Source organism: Buteo buteo, chromosome 4, assembly GCF_964188355.1.
Source record: "Buteo buteo chromosome 4, bButBut1.hap1.1, whole genome shotgun sequence".
NCBI lineage: Eukaryota > Metazoa > Chordata > Aves > Accipitriformes > Accipitridae > Buteo > Buteo buteo.
The window spans coordinates 33,636,479-33,664,375 of record NC_134174.1 but is presented as its reverse complement, the minus strand read 5'-3'; the positions used below and the strand labels follow the sequence as shown (position 1 = coordinate 33,664,375).

At 42.6% G+C, this 27,897-nt stretch overlaps 1 protein-coding gene across 1 annotated transcript in view; it reads right to left on the bottom strand.

Moving 5' to 3' along the window:
* PTEN (phosphatase and tensin homolog) overlaps nucleotides 1-23,328 on the bottom strand; it is a 50,169-nt gene extending 26,841 nt beyond the window's left edge. Inside the window, exons 1-3 of the mRNA XM_075025465.1 lie at nucleotides 22,572-23,328; nucleotides 6,511-6,595; nucleotides 3,036-3,080 (exon numbers count right to left, since the gene is read on the bottom strand). Of these exons, the coding sequence (XP_074881566.1) occupies nucleotides 3,036-3,080; nucleotides 6,511-6,595; nucleotides 22,572-22,650 (209 nt within the window). The 5' untranslated portion in view covers nucleotides 22,651-23,328. The remainder of the gene's footprint in view (nucleotides 1-3,035; nucleotides 3,081-6,510; nucleotides 6,596-22,571) is intronic.
* Nucleotides 23,329-27,897: the final 4,569 nt, after the last annotated feature.

Below are 27,897 nucleotides of genomic sequence, written 5' to 3'. Positions count from 1 at the left end.
ATACTATTAGACTTGTAATACAGTCAGATCTCCAGATGAAACCTGAACATTTTCTTGGATTTTGGGGGTGGGGATTGGGTTGGCATGGTTCTTGCAGTCTCCCTTACACTTAAAGCGAGTTTAAAGCAACCCAGATCCTACATGCTGCCAGCCTGGCACCTTTCTGATCATAACCATGATCCCACTGAGGACAGGACTATAGGCTACCAAAAATACAGCAGCCCATGCCAAAGCCATGTACACATGTACGTGTGAGGTACAGAGGTACCCCATGTACACAGAGGTACAGAAAGTATGCACATAAAATGCACATTTATCATTACAGCTCCTTCCTTTAACTATCTGTCTGTAGGACAAATAAAAGAAATATACTGGAGAAGATAGAGATTATTACAATAGGGGAGGTAACAACTTGGCAGTACGTGAAGTTAGGAGATGAAAGTAGAAGAATATGTTAAAATAAAGAATACTGAAGAAATAGCAAAAGGTTAAAGGAACACATGAGAAAACCAACACAAACAAGAAACAAAATGAAACTGCTCAAACATTCACTGGGAAGTTAAAAGCAAAGATGCAAGGATGAGGCATAGCTGACATCATTTAACCATCAGTTCAGAAAATTCTCTCAAAATCCTTTTAAATAAAACTGCTCAATACACACATTATCACCAACTTCATATAACAGCTACCTTAAGGAAACTCAAACCCCATGACAGTGTTCGAAGTAATTCTGAATATAATCACATAACTCCTCTGAACTCCCACCTCCTTCTTTGAAACACAGACAATAGGTTGATTATTTACAAAGGATCAGCTTAATCTAAAGAGACACTGTTCTCGGAAATACCTGAAGACTGCAATTTCTTTCCAGCTCATGACCAAACATTACAACAGTTCACCTAGTGGCATTTATGTACTTAACGTGTGTATAAAATTTGCCAGCATAAAGATAGAGATAACCTGGCCTCTCTAGCCAGAGATGTACAGTTTAAAAGCTACGCTTTCCAAGCTGTGCAGTAATCACTTGAATCTTCATTTGCAACTGATCCATGTTTTGGGGAAGAAGAAAACCTGCACAATTTAAAAGGATGTTTTACTCTGCAAAAGTTTTCATCGGAGGGTGAATATAGTAATTTTAGGAAGTTTCACTTGCGTTTTTTTTGAAGTTAGCAACAAGGAAAATCGATGGGGGGTTCTTGCACCAAAAACTGAAAAGTTAAAATTTTTATGTGAAGAACTTACAGACAAAAACCTTTGGCACACCTGGACAAGTTCTTTCTACAGTCAAACACACATGTATCAGCAACGTAAATGTCAAAAGCCTTTGTCCCATCACAGCTCTTCTCACTTAAAAACTTTAAAGTCGTTCCTGTGTAGGGTTGGGGGATTGGTTTTTGCTTTTTTCTAAAGTAAAATGAGGTTGCTAGCATACAGCAAAGTGGAAACTTTTCAAGCACCACCTTCCTGAGGAGCTACTTGCTAAGATGCACAGAAGTCTTACTAAACTCTTACTGTCTGACCAAGCCTAGAAGTTTACACACAGCATTACACTATTGGTTTTACCTGTCACCTCTCAAACCAATTTGAAACAAGTTCAGTATCAGGCGGCTCGGCAAACCCTGATCTTGTTAAGTGATACCAGAGCCACACTTCACAGAAGCTGACAGCTGAACTCAGCCCAAAGAAGCAGGAAGAAATTAAGTTTTATCTGTCCTGTTCTGCTTTGCTCCCCAAATCAAGCAGAAGTTGTCAGGAGGCTTCAGGGGGGGGTCTAATAAAACCACAGTAGTTAGATTTTACATGATACAAATCTCTGGCGCTGAGCTCCCGACTTCAAAGGAAAATATCCAGAAAGTTACCCCTTAGGGAGCTGCACCTACATGCAGAAGGAGCTATCAGCTATTCTAGGAAGCACTGTCCTTTCCACCCGTAATTATTAAAAGGCTAACATTCTGGAGAGCTTCTACACTGGAGAAAATTTTGTTACTGAACTGTATGAAAAGTGTCAATGAATTTATTTTAATGCATATTTTATTTGCATATCTTTTTCTGTCCTATCCTACCCCAGGCTTTACAGACAACTTCAATAGCCAGTATACAACTTCTCAGCTTCTAGTATCACTTTGCTCCAACATCAGGAGAGAGAGTTGCTTGATGCATAACCCTTCAGCTAATTTAGAGGCATATTTAAATACTTACTTTTAATGACCAACAGATTACCATGTAATGCATTGCCTGGATTTCTATACTACAGTAATTTTTCCATTAATTGCAGATATTTATAAACATATTCATTTAAAAAAAAAAAAAAGCCTTAACAGCTCAAAGAATCAATAAATATTCAACTTAGATTTCTGGGGAAAAAATGAGGGGTAGGAAAACCACGACCTACTCTTCAGCATCAGCTGACATCACCAAATCATTTATATAAATTAAATTAGCCTAAGTTAACATATAAAGATGATCAAGGAACAACAACAACAAAAATCCCTTCTGTAACAAGAACAGCTTTCTGCATAACTAAATTTTCAGAGGAAAACATTACACTTACAAAAGTGAGAAACCATCACATCATCAATTGCTGCAATAGATTTTTCAAAGTAATAAACAGGGACAGTCAAGAAGAGTGAGGAAGCAAACAGAACCTGGGTACCTATACAGTTCGATTAAAAAAAAAAAGAAAAAAAACAGGAAAATACTCATTTGGCAAATTCTTCACTGCAGACATTAATACATTAACAGAAAGCCTGCTGTGAATTAGTTTTCACTTTTTAATCACATGGTAGAAGCTCCAGATGGGCTAGATGCCAAGTCATTTAAAAGCATTCAAGTAATAGGAATACACACCAGCATTTCATTTAACCTCACTCAGCTCCACTAAATGAAGTAACAGTGCTCTCAATCAGGCTTAATTGTTGTAAGAAATGTGCAAAACATCTCTAGCTCTGCTTCAGTACAGCAACAAACCACTTTCACTCATAAGCTATTTTTAGAACTCATTATTTTGGAAAATACATCTATAAGAGCATACTTACAGATTGTATATCTTGTAATGGTTTTTATGCTTTGAATCCAAAAACCTTAAGTAGAAAAAAAAAAAGGCATGTATTAATACACATTGCAATAATGTTGACCTTAATTTGCAGCATCATTAAAGCACCATCCAGCATGTGCAGTTCTGCATTCCAAGTCCCAGCTGGCCCTGCAGTGCCTCAAAGTCAAAGAGGTAGCGTGTTGCAAACCTCACTCATACAAATAATCCAGTCGTATGAGTAAGACTACTTATGCAACTGAGGAGACCAAGATCTGATCTGCAACTGAAGTATTTATTGTATGGGCCAATCTGCACTGATGTCTAAGATACCTGTCCATCAATATATTAAGCTAAGGAAGGGTTGCTTCTTTTTTAAAAGAGAAAGCATTGATTACATAAGGTATCTGTAAACACTTACTTCCAATTTAATCATCTACACAAAATGTTTTGCCACAGTGGTAATTCCAATGAAAAAAAAAGCAGTTAAAATAACTTCCATATTCCAGCTATAACAGCCAGAATAATTTATTTTAACTCCAGGTTTTTAAAATGGCCATTATTTGCCACTGAAGTCTGAGGACAGTGCCCAATGACATTCTGGGTTCAGAAAAGAAGAGGAAGGCCACTATACGATTTCATTTTCATGCTAACTTTGTAACAAAAATTTCCCATACAAGCCTCAGAGAGCCAAACTGCAAATATGATTCATCAAAATTGCCATGATTATATATGATGTGTCACCTGGCAATGTTCAAGAAGAAATAACATACAAATGTTTACACTTAACATCATCAACAGTGTGTATCTGCACATCAGCCAGAAGGAATTTAATTAGCCATGACAGAACATGCTGTTCAAATTGAAAAGAAACACTAGCTGCTAAAATCCTGGAAAGCTCAAGCAAAAACAAGCTCTGGTTATCAGTCATAATATTCCAGAAGAACCCAGAAGAACTCTGTGGTTAAACCGATGAGTTAAAATAAGAACAGATGTGAACGCTCCTTGTGCAGCATTGAGTACAAGATTCCAATTTCATCGGCAAAAATATTTCATGACTCCCACTGGCGTCCCTGTTGGCAGACTTTGAGAGATTAAAGAAGATGGTGGACATGGCGATTTGTTTCAGGAGATGTCCCCGCTTATTTAAAACACACTGGAGAGCAAGGATAGCTGACTCCGCTTCTGCCAGTAATATCCACAAAGCTGAGTATAAGCTTTCATGCAAGTATTTTTCTAAGGACAAAATTCCATCCAAAACCTCTCAAAGCCTCAGTCAGAGGAGACAGCCAGCAGTCCAGGTCATACTTCTCATACAGTATTAGCATAAAATTTGTCAGGATACCAGCTATTCAGAAAAAGCTCACTGGCGTATCCTGGCTCAATACCAATTGCTCCAGAGCTCAAACGCATTGAATTTCTCCATAAAAGGCTCTTGGAAAAAAATTCCACAATAAAAAGACGACAGGAGCGGATGAGGACCTGCTGATTGCAACATGCAGAATGCTGCATGATCACATTTTGTGCATTATTCTTGTTTAAAAATAGGGGGCAACAAATATAACGCTACTTTAGCATCCAGTTCCCTACAGCCAGTTTATCTGCATCTCTCCATATCCTAATTTGGTTGATTACACTTTTAGATGATCACTACTCCTTTTGATCACAGTGTTTATGGACAACTTAATAATTATATAGTCATTCCCCTTCAAAAGTCTAATTTACACATATCTACATACTTAACCAATAAAATATATTTTCCTTCATACAGGAGCAACTAAAATCAATGCTGTGAATGGAAGAGGGCCTTCAAAGACTACTGCCTATTACTATTGATTTGGATTATTCCCATGTCATTTATTCCAAGTCCAGACTTTGCCCCTCCTACAATTTCCAAAGGTGGAGTCCATTAGGGACCACATATTTCACGTAGCAGACGCAATGCCCACATCAACTTAATGAAAAGGTGGCTCTGACTGCTGGTAAAGAAAGATTTGAATTTGTGGGGGAGCCCATAACTGTCCCAAAAGGACAGCAAAAGCTTTTTCTTGTGTGCAAGCTGTGTGCAATGATACGATTAGAAAACACAACTTCACGCCTCTGTTAATTCTAGCAGAGGCATACACGCTCTGCAAGAGTATTTACAGATTGGTATGCTGAACCTCACTGATAGGACCAGCTCTGGAAAAGCGATTTCTCACTACCACGTGACAGAACAAGGTCGCTTCAGCAAGCCTGGTCAAATCCAGCCTCTGACATTTTCAGTACTATTTGTGGATAGTGAGCTTCGTCACAATGGTTAAATATGCAAAAACAAAACCCCCTTGAACTCATCTGAAGCTAAGCACAGCTGCGCAGGGAAGTCGCTACCTCCAGACGACTGATTCTCAGTTGAGGGTTACAATTCCTCCCAGTGTGGGAACTGAGGAGCTGTCTCAACTCACTTCTGCACAAACCTGGATGCAAACAATTACCAGTGACATTCGAGCAGCGCTAATTCTGCCTGCCAGTGATTATGAGAAACTTCTGTGGCATCTCTAGCCTGGGAGCAGCACCTTCTTGTCCAGATACACCTACTTCTAACTCCACTGCATAACCATGCCCCTTACTGCATTATAGCCCCATCCCCAAACATCAAGTCTCTTGGAGAGCTACTGAACTTCTGACCTCAGATGCCCAAGATCTCAAAAGCACCATGCATGACTTAAAAAATCAGAACTTGGGATCCTAAAAACACTAACATTTGGCAGCTTCTGCCAAGTATTTAGTTTTTAATGTAACCTCTCGCACTACGTTCTCCAGGCAGGGTGTTGACTAAACAAATTACAACGATGCTCCTGAAACACTAAGTACACCTCCCCCAGCTGTATCCAGCAGTTCAGAGTAGATAACTTTATTTGATGTTAAAAACGACAACCTGTAGGTTTTTTTACAAAATGTGCTATAAAGCATCACCAGCAATAATAAATTTTAGCTGATTTTTCTCATCTGCAATTATTGAACACAGCCAGATGTAAGCCTTTTGATTTACTACTTTAAATCAAAATTAACTTATCAAGCACTTCATTTATTGATTGAAGAAAGGATATGGGCAAACATATTCTGAAATGCCATCAGCTGAGGAAACTCTCAGCACTGTGAATACAGGCATGGACTGACATCTTTCTAAAAGCAAAGAACCTCCTTTTACTCCAACGCAATTTACTGAAGTCAATTTTTCACACTATAAAGCAGAATACATGCATTTGAGATCAACCCAGAACAGCAGTCTGGTCTAAAATTCCCGAAAATATCATTTTCATTGTTTCCAACATTTTTCAGAAAAGCTAATACGGCAACATCCACAAGATGCAAAATCTTGCATCTTGAATTTATGAGTCAGAACACGCATCCTTTCCTTAGCAGAACATAAATGAGTGCAGAAAAGGATACTTAAGATTTACAAGAATAAGTTAAGGAAAAGAAAAATAAAGCCTTACCTTACTACATCATCAATGTTGTTCCGGTATACTCCTTCAAGCCTCTCCGCAGGAAAACCCATAGCAATTATGTTTGGATAAATATCTGAATATGCAAGTTATGGAAGCATTTGTAAAGGATGCGAAGTTTCTACAATAGCATTAAATGGACGTTAATCAAATGTTTAACTCTGTCAAAGTCAGAGCAACAACTCCAACCAACTCCCATATGCTAACAATTCAGCTTTATATATGCAGTAATAAGGGATCTTTTCCAAAAAGAGCTGAGAAAAAGATTGCGGAGGGGGAATCCGGAGAGAAACTTTTGAAAACACAGTACTTTGACCACAGCCACTATAACAGAAATTTTCTTACATGTCAAACAGGTAACTTATTAGAAGTCTATGCTATTGGACAGCTGATGGTTAACATCCATTAGGAAGGCAATCCACTAGAAAAGCAGAGTCAAGTAATCCACTTCTATTGTACATCATCTCCCTAGTAGCACATAGATGCTACGTACTGGTCTTTCTCTACAGTTTGAGTGACACATTAAATTCAATGGGAAACTATTAAAATAGTCTTGTGTGACTAAATTGCAAGATGTTCCAAATTAAAACCCATGTCCAAGTCCCCAGCGATGCCAAAATAGGTATACCATGCAAAACAGCAGAACAAACAAAAAAGTGCATTTCAGGCATGTAAGCCCTGGCAGGGCTACAGAAACACTAATGTTTTTATCACTTCCCATGATTTCTACATAACAGACCACTATAGCAGCTGCTAAGGTAGCTCTGAATGCCTAAATGTAAGATATTGTAATAGATGGGAACATACATTATCTTTTTCAGATCTGTATCTTGTTTATTAAAAAAACCAATTCCCTACTTCTGGAAAAATACTCTAGTTTCTTATTCTGAACTACCTGTAATTCACTTGCCAAAAGCAACCTGAGATAAAGAACTTAGGAAAAATACCTCTTAGCAAAAACAAATTAGCACTAAGGAAAAAGGCCAAATAGGAAAATTGTAAGTTTACATCTAGAGCTGATGCAAAAAATTCACAACAAATTGCTAGAAAATTACTGGTATTTATTTTCCTGGTGGTGTAATGATATACAGATTATTTTTCTTTTTAAACAGAACTCAAGAAAAGAAAGTACTTACTCCCAAGGTTTAAACATTATTAGAAATGATAAGGTAGTGAAGAAGCTTCATTGAAAAGCAAAACAGAAATGAAACTAGCAGCTCGAAAACAGACCATACCCTACCACATTACCATACTCCCCCTCAAACTAATTTTAGAAGGAATAAGAACAAAGCATGGTATGGTTGAAGTGGCTCCTGCTTTAAACAAGGGGGCTGAAACAGGTGGTTTCCAGAGGTCCCTTTCAACCTAAATTATTCCACAATTTTAAGAATCGCTTTTATATTTATGGTTAAAATATAACAAAGCTCCAAAGAGTAATCATCAGAATGGAAGACATTGTAGCAGCTTCCAAGATATTAACATTCCAGTTACTTGTACACAAAGAAAAACCTGAAGTAGGATACAAACTACTTTACTCCATCCTTGCAGGATTCCCACAAGCCTAGTACTCACAGGGAACCAGCATGGACAAAGTTCCACATTTACACAGTTAACTAGAAGACTTAAGAAAAACATGAAGAACTGAATACACAGAAATAATGTTTTCTACTTTCAAAAAAAGAATTAGCATTTACTATGTTTAAATCCAAGTATTAATAGACATTGGTTTGCTTGGACTATCCAAAAGATGATTTAGGCAGACAATGAGAAAAATATGAAAGCTTTTGAGAAATCCAAATAAATATCTATAGCTGCCTTAAATACAGACACTGAAAGGAGTTCGTGTCTGGTTTCCAATTTATTCTGCACTTGCACAAACCCTAAAAAAAGCTTATCTTGACAAAAAAAAAAGTTGCCTAACTTTCAGAGCTTGTCATAACTTCAGATACTATCAAATCACATAAATCTTAAACTTTGAACTTCACTCAATGTATTTTACTCCACAAGCAGTCCACACCTCTTTGTTAAACTAACAAAAGGCACTATATAATTAGCAATGTATTTACTATTTTATCAGTTACTACTTGCCATAAGCAAAAGAAACTGGTTATAAATCATGTGCACCTGCTGTATGCCTGTTAACAGTGAATTTCCTTTCACCTAGCACAATCCATCGCTCCATCCTTGTTCCTGATTTTAACCTGATTTCTACCTACTGCCAGTTCTAGCATTTATACTCAAAAGCACATCCTTTTGTGTCCTGCTCTGAGCAGCAGGGCTATATGAATTACCATAGCAAAATAATCCAGTATATTAGCCTGCTTTCCACAGCACTCCTCCGTAGAAGACAAGCATTCATGTTAGCAACAGGGGTAAAATAAATTCATTCTGACATACCACATCAAAATAAAACTCAGTTTCAACTACAGTATCACCCGTGAGACAGATGCCCAAACTTCACCAAATTACCATGTAACTTTGCAAATTTCTATTTGCAATCGTGAGCTTTACTACACATCTTTTTCACACGTTTCAGCCTGCAGTTTATGTTCAGATGCTTTTCTTCTGCTGTTGGCTTTTCCTCTCCGAGAGGCTAAGAAACAAGATACTTTCCAGGATTCCCAGCTGGTGCAAGATGGAAGCGAAGCAGACAGACACCCCAAGTGAAGGGAACAGAACATCTTAACAGCAGCGTTTCCAGTTTGCAGGCTCACAGACTTGTCCAAACACCAAAGCCTCAAAACATGCAGGCAGAGAGAGATAAAAATTTCCAAAATAATCGGGGCGGTCTCACACTTTTGGAAAGTGCGATCCCCTTTTGGCTCCCGCATCTCATGTGACTGCTCTCCCCTCCCTTGCTCCTCAAGGGCGATGCACGAGCAGTACATGCACAGCTCGCATGCATTTCTTCTTTTAAATAAGAGCAAGCCAGCAGAATTGAATGCTTAAGCTTAACCCGTGCATCACTACAGGTGCATTTTTACCCCCAGACCTGGTATTGCAAAAGGTGTTCCGCAATATGCCAGTAAGTAAAGAAAATGGAAAAAGACTTCAAAAGGCGGGGGGGGGGGGGGGGGGGGGGGCGGGGCAGAGAGTATGAATCAATTTACTGATGTTGATTTAATAGATTTAATGGAAGTGTTGTATGCTCTGGGGTTTTGCATCCTGATAGCACAAAAACTGAAGTGTTGCTGAAAAACAAATATTCAACAGTAAGCCTGGGAGGGGGGGAGGCTGTTTTCAGAAAAACATGATTGTTGTTTTAAACAGGCAAGCCAATTTCTCCCCCACCTAAATATAATCGTCCTGAAGTACCTTACTTATTATCTCAAAGTACTAGACTGGAATGCAATTCACACACCACTGCTGACTCACTCTCCTGTCTGCAACAGATCTGGTGTTAAAGGACACCAGCCCCAGCAAGCAAAGGACACCCTTCCTCAGCACCCGTGTGAGGCTGCAGGCTTCACCTGCTCTAAACAAAAGCAAGCAACAACTATGACAAATGCATTCATATTGCTGGTGAAGATTATTTATGTCTTTTTTCATATATGCTCCTGACAAGCATGCTGAAGAAGCACGTTGCTTTGAAACTCTTTTGTTGGTTCAAGCAACTGAAGAACGCCTTTTGCTTTAAGGAGCAACGCAAGATGGAAGAACAGAGTGGAAGTGCTGTTGCCATTTGTACAGATCTCTGAGCAGAAATAGCAGTTTCATCACTTAATTGAAAAAGCTGCCATGAAAACCAAGCTCTTTCACCCTTTCCTCTCCTGCAAAAAGATGTCCCAAGATCTGCAGCAAGTGAAGGGGATGGTTGTTACAGCATTGGTACTAGCTTGCTTTTTACCTGATACTGGGGAACGAAACAGTCCTCCTCAGGGACAGCCTGTGATCACTGCACGGAAGGGTACGGAGCCAAGCCAGTTAAGGGAGCAACTGCCCACTGAGCATCATCTTCAGCAAGTTCTTTTATCGCCAGCTGTGCTCAACAGTTCAGAGACACTGCTTTTCACACCTCAGTTAATTTAACATTGATTTCCAAAGCTGAAATTAAGATATTTGCTACCAAGACAAGATTTCTTACAAAGGAGCTTGGAAGCTGGGCTTACATTCAAAGCAAGAATTCTGAGTCATCATGAAATTGGTAATGATACTGATAATTTTAGAAATCTGGAAGAACTGATGACTTAAAACATGCAACAAGTTCATTATCAATTCCAAGCTTTTTTTTTTTTTTCAGACAGGCAAATGAAAATGGAAAAAGCCTTAGCCATTTATTGAGGCAGTTCTACAACACAGGTAAAACAAAGTTAACCAAACTGTCATAACTACCAAAATTTGAAATGGGCTTTCTAAAAAACATAAAATAAACCCTGCCACATTTTGCCGAGGTAGCTCTTCCCTAAGAAACCCATTCTCAGAAATGGTTTCAACAGTTTTTAAAGCACTCATTCCTTTCTCAATCTTGTAAACATGGAGGCTGGGATTTTAGTTAGCAATTACAATAAAAAAAATACAAGACACTCATGATACACAGCAGCAAAACACTAAAATGCCATCCTCTACTCAAATTCATACTTCTTACTAACTACCAAACTTTAGCTTTCAAATGAACAAAGACAACACTACTCTATACCCAAGGAACCTTAAAATGAAAGCAACCAATCATTTGCCAAGTTACCAAATGCCACAGTGAAAAAGCGATGCTTTGTCTGTACTGAAGACATACCAAAGCAAATAATCCATACGCCACTTCAGAAACACCTCTGCTCTAATGCTGTTCATAGATTTAACAAAACACTGTTCTTAAAGCCTGAAATCATTCCCACATGCTAAAGACGACAGTCTTTTCAGTTGCTATGAGAAAAATCCTGTATCATTATGCAAATCAGCAGTTATAATCATTTTCAAAAATAGCTGTCTATATATTTACATTATGCCAAGATCAAATTAAAGAATATGCAGTATACACTTTAAATTTTACATACATATAGATATAAACACAAATTACTCATGTTGGTCCTATAACTGATTCTGCTCACAAATTCAGCTTTTTTCCTAATAATGGAAGGTGGCCAAAAAAGCATACCGAAATATTTACCAATTCTTAAGTTCTTAAACAGCCACAAGAAAGCTGCAAAAATACACAGCTTAGTCTTTCTTGCAATGATCAACATTCTCAATTAATATCTAGAACATGAATCACTAGAATTTAAGTAATTTTATGAAGTCCTGTTTCAAACAAAGTATTTAATCCCTTATCCTGGCTCTGCTCATGAAGGCAGCTATAACTGAAAAACAGAAAGCAAATGACCTAATCTTCCTATTTTATAAGCATGCTAGAGCATGCAGTGCTTAAGAATTTACATATAGCTTTACTTTTTAAACCCAACACTGACAACAGATTTTAAATCAAAATGCAAATAAAAAACAACTTTAAAACTATTAGCCCTTTACAATCAAAGGCTTCAGGAAGATCTACCAGGCATTAGACTTCATCTTTCTTTAAAAAGGAAATTTAAAACAAGCTGAGTGTGCCTGAAGCTGTGAATGATGGCCACTGTTCAAGTCATGCTTTGGAGCTAAAAAACTTACTGCAAATCCTGAACCTGAAACCTTCAAACAAAAGGACAACAGTGTATTTTTCCCGACCCTCAGTTTCCAGCTTCCAAATATGAATCTTACTTAAAGAACAGATTTAAATTGGTGACTCTATTGCCTGAAAAAAAGCTTCACAACTGCCAGGAATGCAAATTTTCACTTCCAGTTCAGGCAAGCAAGGCATGTACTTGCTTTAATCCGCTCCTAAACAGCCCACTCCTCATTCGCGCGCAAGCTGCTGTCAGTTTTGCTCCACTACGCATCACCCATCACCCTCCCGGCTGTGGAGAACCACAGTGCAAAGGAAACCAGCCTCTAGTACTGGGTGGCCAAGCTGTCAACTGCTAAGTCCCATTTGATAGCGACACTGAAGAGCAGAGAAACAACGTGACTTTGAAGTCTCCGAAAGTTGCTTTGTTGTCTCAATTTGTCTGCAATTTTCAGGAACTCTTGACTTCAGTAACCATGTAACGTGGTCTAGCAGCGCATCTGGCCCTACTAGCTATGAAATGTTAGCATGCTAACCTCAAGCCCTTTAACTCCAGCTTAAACAAAACCATACAGCAACAGCAAGAAAAAAAGAACTCTTCTTGCTGTTCAACAGCTTGACAGCCTGAAGCTACAGGGGGAGTGTTACGAGAAGTGTCCACACTCCATCCTCAAACAGATTTAAGAGTCCTGACAAATGGCCAAGCTCTTATTAGTGCCATTTTCTTGACAGCATCCCTAAAAAAAAAGACATAGGAAAATATACCCAGCCAAATCTAGAAAAGTTTCCTAGAATGTATACTGTTTAGCCTATACACATGCATACCTCTTGTTGGGTTTTTTTAAATAGGTGGCATTTTCATTAGCCAGCATGAGACGCAAAATAAGTTTACTATTTTTCTATGAGTCTGGATAATCAGGAAGTATAGAGGAAATGAACAGGAAGAAAGTTCTTCAGAGCAAAGGAGGATTCCTTGTAGCCAGCCAGCTGCACTTGCCAACTCTACCATCTGTGCCTTAAAGAACAAGAAAAGAGACCAACTCAGATGTGGCTGAAACATTTTATGATTTAGAAGAAATGCATTTAACCCCTTAATGCTCAATATTTCAACTACAACCCCTTTTTTTTTCTTCCCTTTTTTTTTTTCTATTTTTTAATCTTTCAGCTTGTAATTTAAATGCAGCAACCTAGACAAGGGACAATAAAACTGCAGTTCCTTCATTTCCAGGAGGCAAACCTGTCCAGATGAGGTCATGAGGCTGACAACAGGCCTGGAGAGGAACTCAAATTCCCGCAGTGCCAAGAAATATATCAGAAGATGCTTGAAGATGATATTGCCAGGTTGTCTCAGGAACCAGCTATATCCTCAACTCACTTCCATCCCATAGCGGGGCTGCTGAACCTGCTTACTATATTGTACTTGGGAAGTATTCCCAGAGCAAGAGTCTCTCCCTTCAGCTGTGAGGTGTATGAAATGTGTCCTGCAGCTCTGAGCCATATGGAGGCTTTGCTGAACAGCTAATAGGGTCAAGAAGATTGGAAAAAACCCACACGTAATCTACATAATAAGCAGGCAGCATTTTTTTTTTTTGCAAAGCATGGTATCAACCTCATAAACCTCACAGCATAAATACAAAAAATGGTAACAGAGAAGCATGAAAGAAGATGACATCTTCTCTATAGAAGAGCTTGTTCTGACAAATACTGAGAAAAAGATGCCTTAAAGCTTTCATTTCAACATGGTTTGGAATCACAAATAAAGATAGGAAAGCATGCACACAGCAAAGGAAACATGAGCTTGGTCTGAAGAGCTGCAAATCCCTCTAAAATAGCTATGATACTACTAGCTAATGATACTATAGGACACAAAAAAAGCTACCCTTCCCATTAAGAAAAAGCCAAGACCAAACAGGAGCATAACAAATGATGCAACAGCACGCTATATTATTCATATAAAATTTGATAGAAAGAACTCTTCAGCTTAGGAGTCAAAGATTGGGCCTCAACTCCTTACTCAACTTCAACTCCAGGTGTACAACACTGAACAAAACCCTACAATCCCCACAAGTTTCTAGATGTGAAAACACGCAGAGGTCCCGTTAAGAAGGCTTTTTGTTTCTGCTCACGCTTTAGAAGCCACATCCCATCTTACCATGCCTACCCTGGCATCCCAACTAGCTGCAGCAACACACAGCAGCCCGAGGCCAAGAGTATGTGCAAGGCTGAGCAGCTGTCCTCAAGGTAATGCGTCTGCCGAGTGGATCTTCTCAGCAGGAGGCAACGTATATGAGAAGCTTGACTGTCACATCTCTGTCCGAGATCCCTGAAGTGACAAATTTACCTATTTTAACCCACGAACCAAATTCAACATGAATGCTTTCAAGGCAGAGTACAGGACCTCCCTGGTACGTGTTCTCAGCACACTACCACACTTTGCAGGATCTCCTTTAAAGAAGCACCAGTGTGTACTTAAGCATATCCTAACCTCAAACACCCACAGAAAAATACAAGAATTTTATTCATTAAAAAGAAGTCAGCACATAGAGTCACTACTTTGATATTTACTGACAGGAAGTGAAAAATGGCTCAGTCTCAACTTTCTGCAATTCTGAAAGGACATCCAAAACTTTCAGAGACAAGAGAATTTCAAACAGCTATCAGGCTGGAGGACAAATGTCACACTAAAAAGCTTTATAAAACTACTACTTTATAAGCTGCAAAAACTAGGATTTGTATGAATTTATCAAACCTTAATTTGGGGGTGGGGGCTTGGTGATCCAAGAGAAGATAAAGGCAGCAAAACAAGACATCAGGCCATCCTAATAAACTATTTCTCAACAACAAGCCTGGACTAGATAATGTCAAATTTCATTCTAATGGGATCCAGTGTTTTCCTCCTCTAAATGTTAGTACAAAAAAAGGACACTACTTCTCCAACTCACCCACACAAGAAATTAAAGAATAGAAAATACACAACTACCTCAATTCTAGCCGGATATATATCCAGACAATGCAATGAACTAAGCAGAGGCTTCTTAAGAAATTAATCATGCAATTATAAGCTATTATACTACAGCTCCACAAAGGCAAAATTAAGTTTATAAAGACATTTCTTAAGCTCTTCACTACAAAATACTGGATATTAAGCAGTTTTTATGCACTGGTGCATGTTGGGGCTGTGAAGCTGGGACTTCATCTTTAAAGGGAACAATGCCAGCTTTTGCAATAGTCATCATCCCAAACACAGACAAGTTGAGTTTAAATTTTTAGCTGCACAGTCAATTACCATTTGAATCACAGAGCCCACTACTTCAGCTACGTTGCCTAAAAATCGCTATCAAGATAACCTAGATTTATGCAGCATGATACATGGCCTAACTGCACAATTATTTACTTCCATTCTACAAAACTTCCTTTTTTTCAGGGCCTCATAGGCGAGATGGTAAATGAGACAGATGACAACAGGAGCAAAGATGATGCTAACTTGAATTAGAAACTGGAACAAGGGTTTGTTTACATCTGAAATATCAGTCTGGGACTAAGACACATTCAAAAACCAACAGCAATCTCTGAACCCAAAGTAGAGTCAACCACCCACAAAGCATTCGTGTTTCAGAAGAGATCCTGCTCTACAAGGCCACTTATGAATGTTCCCATATTTTCAAATAAATTCCCTTCTTACAGTCCGGAAATCACCATGCCAATAACTCACACAAATGCACAAACGCGCACAGCTTTAATCCCAAAAACCTTCACGGAAGTGCCAAATCAAAGGAGCCTACAACTACCCTAGTGTTTTAAGATGAGGCATCAGAAATAGCCAGCAATCACTACTCACAACTCCAGGCTACATCCCATTCAACCCCCTCTAAAAGCTATGCAATAATTAATCTTCAATATCTACCCTACACTAGGCACAGTAAATGAATACAAATCACATGTAGCTCCAAGCTCCAGATTACTTGCTGGGTACTCGCACTAGAAAGGAGGTGGGCTTTAAAAGGGAGTTAGCTATGACTAATGACAGCAACTTTGGTCTGTAACATAATTAAGGGATTTGACAGCTCAACTGCCTATTCCCTCCCTTTTCTCCCAGTTTGTCTGAACACAACTATTGTCCCTTAAATCATTATACAAGAACCATTTTCTTGTTTAAACACGTTGTAAGGGAAGACTCTAGGCTAAGGTACCAGGGGTATAATTTGTCAGCTTATGCAGTATTAATGTGGCAACAACATTAATCCATTAAAAATATAATTTCATTTAAGAAACTATTCAGAGATTCACAACTGGCAAAAGCAACTTGGTAGACAAAAACTTTATAACTATAAAGTTGAAATTTTATTTATTAGATTCTGAAGTTTAATTTTGGCATGGCTTTACCTTCTCTAACACAGGGGGTTTTAACATAATGTGTTAATAAAACACATTCTTTCAGTCACATTATTACTGAACAAATTATATCAATTGCTTCCACAACAAAGAAGATTTAGGTGTCCAAATCATTCTCCAAGAAAGAAAACAGAAAATACAGTCACCTCTCTTCTGAGAGAAACTTAGAAAATTCTGTACTCCTCTACACAGCGTTTTAGCACATCATTTAGCAAATACTAGCTTTCTCTCCAGCAGCCACTGTACTTCAAAACATTTTGGTAATAAAAAAAGAGTTCTTAAATGAGATGTTTTAAGTGTGGCGCTGGATAGCACAGGAAAACCTCAGTTTTGTCCCAAAGAAATCTGCTAATCACCAGTCTAGCAGCCATCAAGAGCCAACTAATCTTTCCGCATGTATTATACTGCGGCAATAATAGCAGTTTCAAGCGTTGCATAAGCTCCACACTCAAGGCCATATCCTTTCCCTAAATATGCCGTAACCGTGTCACGAAGTCAGTGGAAGTCACATGTAATTATCTTGAGGACAGAAAGGCCTTCCTGACTAGCACAAGTTCCTAGAAAGATGCACTTTCAGAATTCATCAACCTTCTTCAAGACACAAGTTGGACCCAGTATTGATGCACGGCCAACCAATTACACCAAGAGGTAAACGAAGAGCTTAACAGGTGGGATTTTCAGAAGTCCTCAATACTGACCTAACCAACCTCACCAAAGTCACTGACCAGCCTCAACAAAGATAATTTCTCAAGGGCCTCAAGTGCCAACACCTCATCAGTCTTATTGTAAGAGATAACAAAGATGAACTTGGATTTTTCCTTTAAAAAGAAACACTCAAAACCAGACCTACTAAAGCTTGCACTTTATTCAGCATTACCCTCTTAATGTTTAGTGGCAAAGGTCTGGATGTTCTGAAAATTACACACACTTAACCAAGCTTACAAAGAGATTTCAATGAAGATTAGCTTCAGTTTTGTTTTTTCCAAAAGGTCATCGCATAAGAAAATTTTATAAAGTGTCCACATTAGCTGTACTCCTTTCTTTCCCCACCTTGAAAAGAACACATAGCCATCACTTCAATAGCAGAGCGACATGAAACCAAGAATCGGTTTGCAGCTTTTGTCGATTTAAAAGTGTGCACAGGCAGTTATTTTTTAACTTCATGTTTAGCTTGTGCAAACAGTCTCCAGCAACACTGCACATTGATTAAAAATTTCTGATGATGCAAGATCAAGCAGTTCATTAGGAAGCCTGCACTACATTTAAGTAAGCACAAAGAGATGAGCTGTAATTTGTCAAGCATCTTTTAAGTCTCTTTCCAAGCAACTGCAGTCAAAACGCAGGGCCGAAAGGAGCTGGGGTTACTTTGAATGGATGCAGCGAGGGTTGCACAACAGAACACTTGCTTGAATGGTGGGGATTTTGTGCGTAGGCTTCAGCTGTCAAACAACGCTATCCACAAATATGCACGTACTATGGCAGTATGTCAAAGGGGTTTTTTTTAGGTTGTGTGGAAAAGTAAGTGATCCAGCATGTCTCTAACCTCAGAAGAGAAAACGCATGAACACACTTGCATCTATCACCACCTTGCTTTCTCCATCTGGACAATTCAAAAACCTTTATCCTTGGTAAGTGTAGAAAGACCAATTTTCCCAGGATCAAATACATCCTACAGCAAGCAGGTAACTGAATCAAACTCTGAGAAGTCCCCAGCCAGCACCATTTTACTGCTGTCTATTCAAACAGACTTCTTAGATGAATTCAGAGCAAAACTGGCACTAATCTTCTTGTCCAAAGCCCGAGATCGTCCCAGGCTCCAGAAGCAAAACGAGTCTGTCAGGCTCTTAACACTGCTAACATAGTTTACTCTGGAACAAAGAAATACTTTTCCACCAACAAAATGCATTGCCAGTCGGTTTCTCCTAGTTTCTTCTAAACACTTACTGCACTTGCGTGCAAGAAAAACTTGTTACAAAACATCTAACAAACTTCAATTTTAAAACGAAACCAAATATTTTAAACAAATGGCATTTCCAACTCGGGCTGTATTTCTAAGTGCGGTATGTACCTCATGCCACTAATTCATTTTTTTCCTGGAAGCCGAGCCATTTTGAGTGAAGTCACATAATTTAAAATTTCATTAAAAATGCAAAGAGTTTTAGGACTGCAAATAGCATAAAGCAGTATGATATTCTAAGAAGCTTCCACTCACAATTTTAGCATTCTCTGCCTTTCATTGCATGAGACAAACTACATGTGAAACGGGTAAATAAACTGCACCCAACATCTAATCTTTACTGAATATTGCTGCAGTTTATATGACTATGTAGGTCACAAACTACACACGCTTCACGTAAGCATCAGGGTAGGCATGCTCTACCCTATGCCCAGGCTAGATGGCCATTTTCATGCATAACAGAAGGCCTGGAAATACGAGACAAAGTTTAACCAAAGCTATAATGGGCACAAGAAGCAGTTACAAGATTTTTTTCCACTTTAGTCTCAAATAGTTAAGCCACTTGCTAAACTCAGTTACACGTGGATCTCTTAAGACACAGGCAATCAATGCAATGTACAAGACTTGAGTGCAAGCATTCTCTCTTCACTGTTCCCTGCAGTAAAATGGTCAACAACCAAGCCGCACCATTTCAGAAACACCAAAGACTACAGTGCCTCAGAAAATATACTGGTCATTGCATCATAAAGAAATGCAGCCATCTTAGAAGACAGCCATTAATCCAAACTTTCCTTCTCACCCATTTGCACCAAAAGGTATCCAGTATCACAGAAATGAAATAGAAACCCAAATAAAATCAGGAATAAATACAATATCTGAAATAAAGTATCAAAAAGCTGATTTAATGTCTCCACCTTCAAAACTTTTTCCTCTTCTAATTTCAATTTTTTTTTCCAAGAGGTGCATAAAAAGACTGCTCAGAGAGAAAAGAACATTTGATTAGATAAGTAATGTCGGTATGTTTTTTAAAGACACTTGTTTCGTAATTAACACATAGGACTATTCTGTGTATGTAAATCTACTGATTTTGAGAAGTCACTATTTCCCTTTCCTAAAACCCTACACTATCCACACAAGCAGAATTCTTAACCAACTCATCAGGAACTGGGAGTCCCAAGCGTGATGTACTGTACCATACATACCTCAGTGCCAGTTTTAAAAAGATTTGACACAGCCCAACAGGAGAAAAAAAAAAAAAAAAAAAAAAGACGTCCTCAAAGGGGACTTTGACACCCCAGCACCTAACCCAGCCTGCCTTTTGGCACTCAAGTGTTCCCTGCAGTGCCTTGGGAAAATCAGCCACAACCAAAATATAAAGACTGCAAGTCTTTGTCCACCTGGGACACTGAGACACAAACCCTCCCTCAAAGATGGGTAGAAGAAAAGACAGACCACAGAATATAGGCTGGAAATCAGGCACCTCACCTGGATTCACTGTAGATTCATTTTATTCCCACTGAGCTATCCAACTCACATCAGTCTTCCTATTCTAGCTCGACAGGAGCAGCTACCCTGAAATAACCAGTAATCTGTAACAGAGGACACTCCTACAGATATGGGTGCGCAGGGAAGCAAAGCTAACCAACAGCAGAAATGCAGATGGTAGCTTGTTTCGTTCTCGAAATTCTAAGCTCCAGCACACGGTGAGAAGTACCTTTGAGAACTTAAACCCTGGTCCCACTACCATGCACCACATGCCTTCCTGAACAGCTTGCTTAAGTTTCGAGTTTTCTCTTTCTTCATCTCACATCGCACGGCAGGAGAGCTAACTCCCAGCTCAGCCCTCTGTCTTCGCGTGTAAGAAATAAATAGGTCATTTTCCAGCTACCAGGTATGATGAGCAACAATTCCATGAAAGCCCTGCAAAAAGAACAACTCCAAGAAGCCTGCACAAAGTGATAAAAAATTAAACTTTCACTTCTACAGCAATGTCAACCTTCAAGCAAAGCTATTATACTGTACAGGCAGCAGTCTTCATTCATTAATTACCTGTTCAAAATGTGCAGCTATGAAAAAAAAAAAAGACTGAGTATAAGCTTCTTCCAAAGATACTTTTGCAATCATGAAAAAGCCCACCTTTTCCATAAATTTCATTACAGAACTGCAGCTAGCTACTCCTTTTAGAAAAACTAGCCTAAGCCCAGTGTTCAGTGGCCTACTTCTAATGCAAAATTCTAAGAATAAAATTAATGAGACAAAAAAGCAAAAAATAAGCAATAAACTCCATTTGGCATATCATTAGCAACCTTGAGCAGGAAAATCCAGGTTCAACATTCACCAATTTTCCTGCCTGGAGCAGGTGACTAGCTAAAAAAATTCTGTTTGGGTCAAAAAAACCCTCTCCCTACCACTGGCACATCTGGGCAAAGATATCCAAAATACCAACCTCTCCAACTGCAAAGCCAAAACCTCATTGTTTTGCCACCACTTAACACTTTTCACAGCCCCAAAGTTCCCAGCAAACCCATCACTCAGAGAATAAAAAATCTAACTCAGATTTCTGTCATTAAGTCAGCAGTAAGTGCTGTGCTGGCCTATGTCAGCATTACAGCTGCCCTAGTTGTAGGCCAACAAAATGACCAAGTACAATTGTTTAAAAATTCAAGTCTAAAATTATATTTTATCAGTACCACGAGCAGAATGCAGGAATTATGTACTAGAGCTGCTGGTTTTTAACTAAAAGCTCAGCAGCCACCTGCTAAAGTCAAGAACCTTTCAGGCCATTTGAAAGCCACCAAAATTTTAGGCCAAGGCTCAGTGCAACAGGGCAAGATCTGCGTAATTACAGCTGTAACCAGTTTTGATCCTGCCCAAGAACTGCATTTATTTGTAGCACTTGCTATGACACAAGCATAATTGCTCTAAAACCCAATAAATTTCACTCTGGTCTTGCTGCAGAACAGAAAGCGCTCTCTCTATAGGGGTAAGTCTAGCTCTGAATACTACTGTCAATATCCATTTTTCCTAAGGCAGTTCCAACTTTTAAGCGAGGTTCTTGCTCCAAAACCTCTCCAACACAGTAATGATCTTTCTCCACCACCAAGAAAGACCATGGCCACAGCACAGCCCCTATATACCATTAACTCTGCAAGGCTTTCGAAGCTAAACATCTGCCTGCTGCTGCTACAGCACATCTGTTCAAAAGGCCACCAAAACTATACGCTAGCAATGCTTCTCTATGGTTCGAGTCCTTATTCGTAATTGCACACTAATTCCATATTCCAGAATTACAATCCTCCTTGCCGAGATCCAACGCGCTCCCGCCTGTAACACATCCTCGTGTATACTGTATCCAAGATTACGCCTAAGCGCAGTTCCCGCATCGCATTTGGAAAAAAGAGGTGGTTTTTAATTGGGAAGAAGCGATTGCCACCTCTTGTCACCAAGACCCTTGCTGCATCGTACGGCAGCCGAGCGCAAGCTCTGCCTTACTGACTGTACGACAATCAAGGCAGAGGACACAGGCTTCGCCTCTCCTGCCGCGCAGACTGAAGCAACCCGGGTAAAGTGATGGGCCTGCTGTGATTATATTTGCTATTCAAGACGAGTTACTAAATCTGAAGAAAAAAAAAAAATTGCTGTGGACGTGAGTCACGGCAGGACAGGCGTATTTGCTATGTGAGCCGAAAAATCAACACAGCCAGAGATAAGCGGCTGACCCACGTTGCTCCGGAGCAGGCAGGGGCTTCCCGGGCCGGGTTGGGGGTTGGGGGACACGGACGGACGGACACAGCACCTCGGCGAGCCGGGGGTGGCAGCAGGCAGGCCCGCTGCAATCGCCGAGGAGCGCTAACGTTAATCCTTGCCATCGCGGAGCTCCCGTTAATCCGCCCGGCTGCCGGGCCCCGGCTCGGCGGCCGCCCGGACAAAAGGAGGCCGAGGCGGCGGCGGCGGCGGGGGAGGGCGCGGCGGCCCAGGCGAGTCCCGGCGGCAGCCGCCGGCCTCCCGGCGGAGCGGCACCGGGAAGCGCGTTAGGTAACCGCCGCGCAGGTCTGATGCAATAGCTGTACGTGCGGCGCCCGGTGCCGGGCCACGTCCCCGGCGGGAGGATACAGGTCAGGTCCAGGTCGAAGCCATCCTCTTGGTATCGCCTTTTGTTCCTGCTGACGATCTCTTTGATGATGGCGGTCATGTCTGGCAGCCGGGGGCCGCTCCGGGACAGCGCGCAGGGGCCGGGAGGCGGCGGCGGGGCTCGGGGCCGGGAGGCGGCGGCGGGCCGGCGGCCGGCGGGCGGCCCCGGGCGCGGGGCCTGCTGCGCCGGCGGCTCAGCCCCAGGCGGGCCCACCTCCCCCCGCGGCGACGGCGGCGGCGGCTCCCGGCGGCGGCGGCGGCTGCCCCCTCCTCCTCCTCCTCCTGCCGCCGCTGCGCCGAGCGGGGCGGGAGCAGCGGCGGCGGCGGCCGAGCAGAGAGGGTCCGGAGCCGGGCCGAGTCCCTGAGGGTGCCGCCGCCGCCGCCGTCTTTGAGGCGAGCGAGGCGGAGGCGGAGAGAACAGCTCTCCGGCGCTCCGGGCCCCAGCAATGGTGACAGCGGCGCGGGGCACCCCCCCGGCCCGGCCCCGCTCCGCCCCGCTCCGCTCCGCTCCCCGCCCGGGGCGGCGGCGGTAGCGGCGGCGGGCCCGGAGCCGCGCGGCGGGGCCGCGGCGCCGGGCGGGCGGGCGGGCGGGTGCGCGCTCCGCGGCGGGGCGACGGCGGCGGCGGCAGCGGCGGCTCCTCAGGGCGTGCGGGCCGGCGGCGCGGCCTGGCTCATCCCCCCCCGGCCTGCTCCGCGCCCAGCAGCGCCGCGCCAGCGCTAGACTCCCATCATGGCTGCAGCTTCCGAGAGGGGAGGCAGCGCTGCCCCGCCCCCTCCGCCGCCTCCGCCGCCCCGAGAAAGTAGTCCGTCCCCCCCCCGCCAACCGCCGAGCCGCCGGCCCTTCCCGCCCACCCGCCGCCTCTCTCACCCCCGCCCGCCACCCCGCCCTCCTCTCGCTGTGCCGCAACCCCCCCCCCCCGCTCCCGCCGCCCCGCGGGGGGGGGGAGGGAGAGGAGGCGGCGGGCGGAGGGATACGGGCGGAGCGGCGAGACGCTGCCGCCGCGCCGAGCGGCGGTGCTGCGACGGGTCACGTGGGCGGCCCGCTGCGCTCGCGGCGGCCCCTCCCCCCGCGGGCGGAAGTGGCCGGGCCGGGCCGGGCCGGGCCGGGCGGTGAGGAGCGGAGCGGGACCGGGCCGGGCCGGGCCCCGCCGCCACCACCGGGCCGCCTGGCCCGCCCGTCCGCATCGCCCGAGCTCTGAGGGGAACGGGGCCCGTTCCTGCCTTTTTTGCTCCCGCAGCCTGCCGGCGCTCGGGGCCCGCGGCGGGCGAGAGGACGGGGCTTTCTTCAACCCCCCCCCCTTCCCCAGCCAGGCCGCCCTGTAGCGCGGGTGGGTGCCACAGCGGCTGCCCCCCACCCCCGGTGAGGTTCCCGGGCCTGGTAGGGGCCCTGGGCTTATGTAACCGGTGCGTGTGGGGGGGGTTGGGTGCGTAAAGGACACGGTGCGGCCCCAAGCCCCGCGGGGAAGGGGCGGGGGGTGTCAGCCCATCGCCAGGGGCCTCATCCTGCCCCCCGCCCCGGCGCCACCGTTGTGCGGTTTAGCGTAAAGCTGAGTGAGCCGGGCTGGCTGGGAGCCGCTGCCCTCCCTTCGCCCGCCGCGGTACGTGAGCACCTACTGCCCCCTGCAGCCGCCCGGGCCCGGGGTGGGGGGGGGGGGCCGGTACCTGCTGCCCTCGGTGCCTGCCGGGGCCACCGGCAACCGAGCGCGGGGGTGGGGACGTGGAAGTGGGCCCCTGGGTCACGCCGGGCAGTCTCACCGGTCGTGGCCGTCCCATTTTCGTGGAGTTTTATGTCCTGCTCCTTCCCCTATTGATCACGATTATCCTGATAGGGGGGAAAGGGCTGTCTCTAGATCTCCAAATCGGCCTTTAAATTCCTTTAAAGCTTCAGCAAATAACTCTCATTGTACAAGGTTCTTCATGCTTTATGCTGAAAACTCCTGTAAGTCTTTGGGAATTGCCGGTGTTAATGATTTGCAGGAAAATGGCCATCAGGTAGCCCATCGCAGCCTGAGCTGCTGTATATGAACTCCGGCTGCAGTCTCAGTTACCGGTTTCCATCTTTCTCATAGTTTGGTAGGGAATGTTTGGGGGTGGGGGCGGGAGGGTTGTGTGATTTTTTTTCCTTTTGAGTGCAGATAGGTGAAATACTAGCCTATTGAGGTAACACAAAACAAAATTTTAAGGCAGCTTGGAATGTATGACTTCTTAAAGCGTCAGGAATGGAATCTGCTGGAGATCAGCATCTGCCCCAGCTGCTAAAGGATCAGGAGAGAGCTTGCCGGATAATACATTTGAAGATACGGGGTTACCAGACAAAATAAATTGGTAAATCTGCCTTCCTCAAAAATACTACCTTCATGTCGTTCTCTTGTTGGGCAGTATGTAATGTGAGGGATAGCCCACGGAGGTCAAAAATAACATACCTTCAAAGGAAGCCTATTTAAAGGGCACGAGAAGGCCGTTGTTTGTTTTACAAAGGGGTGATGGACATCTCCAAAAATCTGCAAGGGACAGAAGCAAAAGGAAAATGAAACCACTTCCTATACAAGTAGAAAGGAGACACCATGGAAAGGACTAGCCTGATGGGAAGAGGAGAACCCATGCACCCCTTTTTCCCTTCTCTCCATGAAAAGCAGATGACATAAACCAGGCAGGTGTCTCCCTAAAGAACAGATCCTGGGTTTAATTCCTAAGTCCACCTCAAATGTTTTTGAGGCTGGCAGGGAAAGACACCTTGCCAAAGAGACTTTGTATCTTGCTAGACCCATCAGACCACAGTAAAGATGGCCCTTGCAGGAACACAAGCAGGAAATCTCTTCATGGTTTGCTTAGTAATTGCGTTACCCAGGGAATGGCTGTCAGATACGTTTGAGCAGGGCAACTTGGAGAAAAGTAGCACTTGCTTATATATTGGTTGGATGCTATGGGAAGTTGGTTAAGTCTGGCAAGTAGGAAAAAATGGGTAAAACATAGTACTCTGTGTGTATGAGAAGATTTATTAAATACCTATTTTTGCATATATAAATTAGGCAATACTTCACAAAACTTTCCTTTTCCTTTCTGAGGAACAGCAAAAAGGAATTCAAAAGTGCTGGATAAAATCAGTGTCTTGTTCGATCTTTAAACAGCTTTTAAGAGAGATGCTGAGGTCCGGCTGCAGATGGCTGGAGCAGGAAGAGGAATGGGAGGGTGAAATGCTACGCTTTGCCTTTAAGGGCTCAAAATAAACTAGAACATAAGGTGGAGGGATTTCCTGGGTTGCTGCAGCCTTCAGCCTTTGCAAATGCTATATTACATAATTCCTTTTATAAATGTATCAAGTTTCATCTTAAGATCTTTTGCCACCATTATTCCCACCGGGAAGCTGTTCCCAGAACCTTCTTCTGATTTTCCTGCTAAATATATTTGTGACTGGTTTGCATCCATTTATTCTTGTGCCAGCGTTGGCCTTAAATAGCTTCTACTCCATAGCCTTTATCCTTTTTACCCTTTGTGGGCTTACAGGCAGAAATGTCCTTCTTAGCCGACGTCTGACTACGCTAAGCCAGCTGAGCTCCCCTAACTTTCCACTCTCCCTCGTCTCAGCAGTGATTTTCTGCTCCAGTTTCATTATTATTTATTTCTCTTTGATATAGGTGACCAGAATGGCATGCAGTGGTCCTAAGGGTATCTTGCCAGCACCAAGGACAATGGTATTAATCCCTTCCAAACTCTGCTAGGAACTTTGCTCCCAAGACTTCTCAGGGCCTTGTTTTCGTGATCACATTGGCAGCTCATAGTTGTTTTGGGACCAACTTGTGTGTGTGCAGTGAGATCGTACTGTTACTTTCCCAAACTTCAAATGTGTGAAATGAAGCCATGAAACCTACTTTTAGGTCCTGAACCGGGAGTTGTTCCATACATGGATGGGCAGATGGGTTATCCAATACAGATATGGCTAGCAAATCAAGACCATCTTTGAAAACATTTCTGAAAGTCCTCAAGTCCCAAGACTGGCCCTTTCTTTCTAACATCCAACTACATATATGACACTAGGAAGTTGATACAGCTTGATTGAAAGTCCTTTTGCTAGATTCCCAATTCCACATCAGACCAAGGCTAAAAAGCAGTCTGAGCAATAGATATCTATCCATGACCATTGTGCCAGCAAGGCCTGAGACAGATTTTCATCACACCATGCAGTGATGATCTTTGTAACAACAACCACTGCTGAAATCTCACAATCCAACCTGCAGGACTATGCCAGCAATTGGTAGGATAGGGAAAGAGAACGTAATTATGCCACCGTTAATATTCATGCTGTGCCTCCATCTTTAACTCTGCACACAGTTGAGGGCCCCCTTTGAAAAGTTAGCTAGAAGACTATAAAATCTTAAGTTACAGAAGAGGTTAGACAGGGACCGTTCACTTTGCCATTTCTTCAATATAAAATGTAGGGGTTTCAGATGAAACTAGCCAGCGACAGGTTCAAAACAATAAAGAGGGGTAGGTAGTGTTGTGGCATGAAGTTAAACTGTGGGACTCAGCTACAAAGTGCCACAGGTGCCCAAAGTTTTTAAGGAGAGAGTAGACAAATTCATTTAAAAAATGGCTGTAAAATACAACACATTCTCTGACTCGGGAAGTCTTTGATCTGCAAGTTGGTGAAGCTCGGAAGAGTCTTCTGGGAAAAAACCACTACATGTTTTTGCCCAGTTATGAAGCTGTTCCTAGGCATCCCCTTTCCTCCAGCTTGTTCTTTACTTTCCCATCTCTCGTTTTGTTCTTTCCATACACTTTGCCTTGCTTTCTATTTATCTCATTTCATCCCTATTCCCTTTCTTTGTGTCCTGTTGTTCCCTGTGTCTTGCAAACCCCTTTCCTACCTCCAACCACCACAGACCCTTCTGATTTTAATATACCACTTCTTTCCCGTCTTGCTCCTGTTCACGTCACTGGCAAAGCTTGGGTCAGCCTGCACTGACTGGAGAATGAAGTTCACCAAAAGTAACATGTTTCATAGCAAAGCACTCAGCAGTCAAAAGCAAAACAGTACATATGCCCTGCAGCTTTCATCTTACCTTCTCTGAAGAGTTTTCCAACTACACTAGGTCCTTTCAGTGACCTGCTAGTCCTGTATTTGAGAGCTACAGTCTCCTAGAGTCTAACCGAGTCATCCATACATTTGATTTGAAATTTTTCAATTGGGGGGGAGAAATTTGCAATCTAATTTTTCAATATCAATAAAAAAAAAAAATAATCCCCCAAATGTTCTCTTTTTCCACAGCTGCAAAACCAAAATTGATAAACGAATATGCCAAATGAGTTT